The 5,374-nt window shown below is 54.5% G+C and overlaps 1 protein-coding gene across 1 annotated transcript in view; it reads left to right on the top strand.

Annotated features, from left to right (window-relative positions):
• Positions 1-1,949, top strand: part of LOC106816574 — a 2,686-nt gene extending 737 nt beyond the window's left edge. Inside the window, exons 2-4 of the mRNA XM_014821199.1 lie at positions 5-144; positions 928-1,189; positions 1,683-1,949. Coding sequence (XP_014676685.1) covers positions 5-144; positions 928-1,189; positions 1,683-1,949 — 669 coding nt within the window. The remainder of the gene's footprint in view (positions 1-4; positions 145-927; positions 1,190-1,682) is intronic.
• The last annotated feature ends 3,425 nt before the right edge of the window (positions 1,950-5,374 follow it).

The raw sequence follows: 5,374 nt of genomic DNA, 5'->3' as shown, positions 1-5,374 counted from the left end.
GCAGCAGCACGGCGGCAAGCGAGACGACGACGGCGGCAGCGGCGGCGGCGGCAGCAAGCGCGAAGACACGGACACGAGCGGCTCGCAGACGCCGACAACGCGCGATCCGTCGCCGCCGTCGTCATCGTCGTCGTCCGCGAAGCGGTGAGTGTAGCATTCGTGGTTACTACTTATGGTGTGAAGTCGAACGAGCCGAAATTCATCTCATGTTCGGAAGGTGAATGAGTCCAAATTCATTGGACTTCTCATTTTATAATTGCGGACCAAATTCATTGTTCGTCGTCATCGTCCACGAAGCCCTGAGCGCAGATTTGTTACACGTCTTATGTTATAAAGGCGTACGAGTTCAAATTCATTGGACTTCTTATGTTATAAAGGTGAACGAGTTCAAATTCATTGGACTTCTTATGTTATAAAGGTGAACGAGTTCAAATTCATTGGACTTCTTATGTTATAAAGGTGAACGAGTTCAAATTCATTGGACTTCTCATATTATAAACGCAAATGAGTTCAAATTCATTGGACTTCTAGATCTTATATTATAAATGCAAACCAGTGCAAATTCATTGGACATCGTATCTTATGATTTGCGCACGAGTTCGGCTGAGCGACCAGTCTAAGTGAGGGATCTCCTCTTCGTGCGCAAAAGGATGTTAGGTCCAGTTATGGTCGAGTTTATCGGCACGTATAACGTAACTATACATAGAAGGTAGTCGGCAGAAATAGTCGTGGCGGCTCGAGCCATCGGCCGCGCGTTTTGCCTGCTGTAGCAAGCTCCGCGTGACGTTGTCGCTAGCCTAATATCTCGTTCGTACGCGAAAGGATTCGAGTACGGTCAAGTATCCGCGTGCCATCAGCCGCGTGTCTCATACTGTCGTACGCGGTCGCGAGTTTCCTGTGTGACAGTAGAGTCGTGTTGTACTGCAGGGCGGAGGACGGCGACAGCCACGACCCGATCGTGAAGCGCTACGCCGGCATGGACTCGCTCGGACTCGCCGGCGACGCCCGCCTGCCCGGCGACAGCCCCTACACGCCCCCTGGTGGCGACGAGGACGACGACGAGCCGTACGACCCGGCGGCGGAGCCGTACGACGCGGGCGCGGCGGTTGCCGGGGGCAACGGAGGGGAGGTCGACGATGCGGAGCGGTCGAGGTCGAGCACGAACGACCTGATGAAGAAACTCGCGCAGGTGAGGTGCACGGATGACGACGCAGGGCGAGCGCGAGGGTTCTTTGTTGATGTTGTTGTTGTTGTTGTTTCGTAGTTGTTTGTCGTGTTTTTTTTTCTGGTACTGTTGCATACAATTTTACTTAGCGTGGGTGGTTGGGTTGGTTGGTGGGTGGGTGCGGGTTGGGTGGGGTTTGCATTACTTGGTGGAGAGTGCATGCTGACCTATTACTGGAGGCTGGGGGAGGGGGGGTCCCTGCCATTTTCCGACCCCGTAACTAGTGGGCACTGACGCTTTCCGAATCCGTAACTAGAGGGTGTGGTCGATGCTTTCCGACCCCCATAACTAGTGGGCACTGACGCTTTCTGACCTCGTAACTCCGCTTCCCAGCCCATAACTAGGGGGGTGTCCGCAATAATTAGCGGTCGTAACTAGTTTGTGCTGAAGCTTTCCGACGCGCATAACGAGAGGATCGCTGACGATGCATGACGTCGTCGTCGTTGTCACGTTGCAGATGAAGAACCCGGTGGAGATGACGTCGAGCATCCTGTCGTCGCTGTCCGACTCGAGCGCGACTCTGGAGGAGCAGAAGGAGTTGCTGCGCGAACTCAGCCACAAGGTCGAGGAGCAGAAGCGCCACATCGAGATGCGGCAGCTCAGCGAGTGCGCAGCATCCGCCGCCACGGCAACCGCAGCGTCGCGGGCTCCGCCCGACGAAGCAGCCGCCGCTGCCGCGCCGAAGCCGCACCGAGGTGCCGCGCAGCCAGCGCGCGCCCCTTGACGACGACGCGATCCCGGGGTCGGCGGAGGCGGAGGAGGAGGCTGGTGTCGGCGATTCGCGTGGCTTGGGCACGCGGCGTCGGTGCTCCAGCGAACCAGTCAGCATGATTGCGTCGGATGACTGGGACTGCCCACGGGGCGCCACCGCGGCCGCCGCCGCTTCTTGCGACGACGGTATCGGGCCGCCGCCCGCGATGTCGACGCCGCCGCGATGGTCCGGCGGGTGGAGCGGCGGCGGCCACGGCCGGGGTGAGCGCGCCTCCGACGCTGGACGCGGCCCGGCCGCCCGATCATGGCGGCCCTCGATGGACGCGCCCGCGGCCGACAGCGGCCGCCCACGCTGCCGCGCGGGATGCGCCAGCGGCGAAACCGGTCGGTGGCCGCCGCCGCGTACCGACGGGGAGCCGCCCCGCCCGCACAGGAACGGAGGACGACGCCGCCGTGTCTTGGCCGGCTAGGCGGAGGGATGCGGGCAGGAGGGCGAGAGATGAGATGAGCGAGCGAGGCGGTGCGAGCGCAGAGCAGCGTTGCAGCTTGGAAGCCGTGGGACAGCTTGCTGGAGAGGATACGAGCCGAGTCAGCGCATCAAAGAACCAACAGCAGGCAAGCAGAGCATCATGCAGCCAGCAGCAGCAACAGCAGCCAGCAGCAATCATCAGCGCAGCAGCGCCGTTTCAGGGCGGCACGGAAACATGGACTGGCGCAGCGCGACACCGACTGGCGTCACTGATCGTAGCTTTTATCAGTGCTTGCGCGTGGAGTCGACTTGTGCAGCGATTTTACGTTTCGCGCGTTACGACTTGTATTGACGCCTGCGTGCCGCACGGCGTGCTGTACAGATTGTCCTCTGCTCTGTGTGTGGAGTGCGTGGCGGTGCGTGCATGCGTGTGGTGTATTTAGGTGGTTGTGTGTGCGGCGTGTGCATGTGGTTGAATGCCGTGTGTGTGCGAGCGTGTGCCTTTGCTGCTGCGTTAAGTTGTTGTGATGTTCGTATGTGGTTGTTAATGTGTAGAGACTGTCATTCTGGTATTCGCCTCGTTCGTTTAACCTAGATTTTTTAGCAGCTCCAGGAATTGGAGGAGCCAGACACGTTAGAATGGTTTCTCTGGCGTGAATTTAGAAGGCCATCGGATTACATGCGGCGCGTAGATTTGTCTAGCGTAGATTGAATCACTAGATCTAAGTAACGATGTAATGTTATAAAACTACGCACTATTCGCGTGGATGGGTACAAACTTCGATGCTTACTTGTGTCGTCTGCTATGGTTTCCCCGCTGTACGTGTGTGCCGTGTGTGTGCGTCTGTGCGTGCGTGTAAGAAGCGGAGAAGGCATTGACCAACACGCTGTGCGTTATTGTCTGCTGACTGCCTCACGAATTGTTGCCCCCCCCGCCCCATGGTGGTGGTGTGGCAAGGCTGTTTCCTATTCACTATTGCTGACGTGCAACAGTCATTTGTTTTGATGTCCAACAACATTTGCATCCAATGATCCAACCAACATTTGAGTTGATGTCCAAACAACATTGATCAATGTCCAACCAACATTTTCATCAATGTTGATCCAACATTTAGGGTTGATGGCCAACCAAAATTTGAGTTTGATGTCCAACCAACATTTGCTCAATGTCAACCAACATTTGATCAATGTCCAACAACATTTTCATCAAGTTGCATCCAACATTTAGGTTGATGGCCAACCAAAATTTGACAGTGAGTCCAACACATTTGCATTTCAATGCTCCAACCAACATTTTGCCATCAATGTCCAACAAACATTTGCATCAATGGTCCAGCCAACATTTTATACAATTGTTCAATCCAAACATTTTCATCAATGTCAACCAAGCATTGAGGTTGATTGGCCAGACACATTTGTGTTTGTTCCAATCAATTCATGAAATGAATGGCAAGCGAGTGATTAACTTAATGCATTAACGACGTGCAGTTCGTATCCTCTTCCATGTCAGGACTGGTTCTAGATTGCGTGTATGGGACTAAATGGGCCGTTTGGGTTCATCACAATGTGAGCGGATGTAAGATATACTTGCTATCATACCGAAGACGAAGAATAAAATTGTGTTCACGGTTTTTTTGGGATTTCTACATTTGTTGTAAGGTGTGTGTGGTATGGTACTCTCATGCGTTCAACGTTCGTTGTGTGTGTGTGTGCTGTGTTGTGTGATGGTACTCTCATGCGTTACGTGGTGTGTGCTGTCGGTGTGTGTGGTGTGTGTGTGTGTGTGTGTGTGTGGTGTGTGTTGTGGTGTGTGTGTGTGTGTGTGTGTGTGTGTGTTGTGTAGGTGTGTGTGCTGTGTGTGTGGTGTGTGGTGTGTTGGCGCGTGTGGCTGTGTGTGGGCTGTGTGTGTGGTGTGTGTTGTGCTGTGGTGTGTGGGCTGGTGTGTTGTGTGTTGTCTGTGTGTGTGTGTGTGTGGTGTTGTGGTTGTGATGCTGTGTGTCGTGTGTGTGTGTGTGTGTGTGTGTGTGTGTGTGTGTGTGGTGTGTGTGTGGTGTGGTGCGCTGTGTGGTGTGTGTGTGCTGTGTGTGTGTGTGTGTGCCTTGTGTGTGTGTGGTGTGTGTGTGTGTGTTGTGTGTGTGTGTGCGCTGTGTGCATGTTGTGTGTGTGATGTGTGTGTGTGTGTGCTGTGTGTGTGTAGTGTGTGTGTGTGTGACCTGTGTGTGTGTGTGTCTGTGTGTGTGTGTGTTGTGCTCGCTGTGTGTGTGTGTGTGTGTGTGCGCTGTGCTGTGTTGTGTGTGTGTGCTGTGTTGTTGTGCGCGCTGCGGTGTGTGTGTGTGTATGGTACTCTCATGCGTTTAACGTGTGTGTATCGTGTGTGTATCGCCCTTCATGCGTTAACGCTGTTTGCGTGGCGTCTCATCTGTACTTACACGCCTGTACCACATAAACAATACGTTATCCTCTAAATTCATCGCATGCAGTTTCCGCTGTGTGTATGCGCGCGTGCGTACGTGCGGTGTGTGCGTGCGTGCGTGCGGGCGGGCGTGCGGGCGTGCGCGTGTGCTTGCCTGTATGTGTATGCCCGCGTATGAATATGTGTATGTGCGTATGTGTGGGTGTAGGTGTGCGCGCTGCAAGCGTGTGTATGTGCGTGCGTTCGTTCGTGCGTGCGTGTGCGTGTGCGTGTGCGTGTGCGTGTGCGTGTACGTGTTGCCTCCAACTCTGCTCACCCACTCTCTCCTGCTTGCACAGCTACATGTACAGATGCCACACGCCATAGCTCACTGACTCCTACACACACCAGTTCATAAACGCTGGCTGAGTTTTCTCTCATCAAGGAAGTAGAAGTAGCGAAGGAGAAAGACGGTGAACTAGTAATGAACCTTACTACGTCGGCGGGCAACAGGAAGAGAAACACTTGGCTGGAAGGATCGGTTTGTAAAGAACTCAGTCGCCCGTGTAAACGACTA

This window comes from Priapulus caudatus, unplaced genomic scaffold (genome assembly GCF_000485595.1).
Source record: "Priapulus caudatus unplaced genomic scaffold, Priapulus_caudatus-5.0.1 Scaffold1421, whole genome shotgun sequence".
NCBI classification, from domain to species: domain Eukaryota; kingdom Metazoa; phylum Priapulida; class Priapulimorpha; order Priapulimorphida; family Priapulidae; genus Priapulus; species Priapulus caudatus.
Note: the sequence above shows the minus strand (reverse complement) of the source record. Positions and strands in the feature narration are given on the sequence as shown.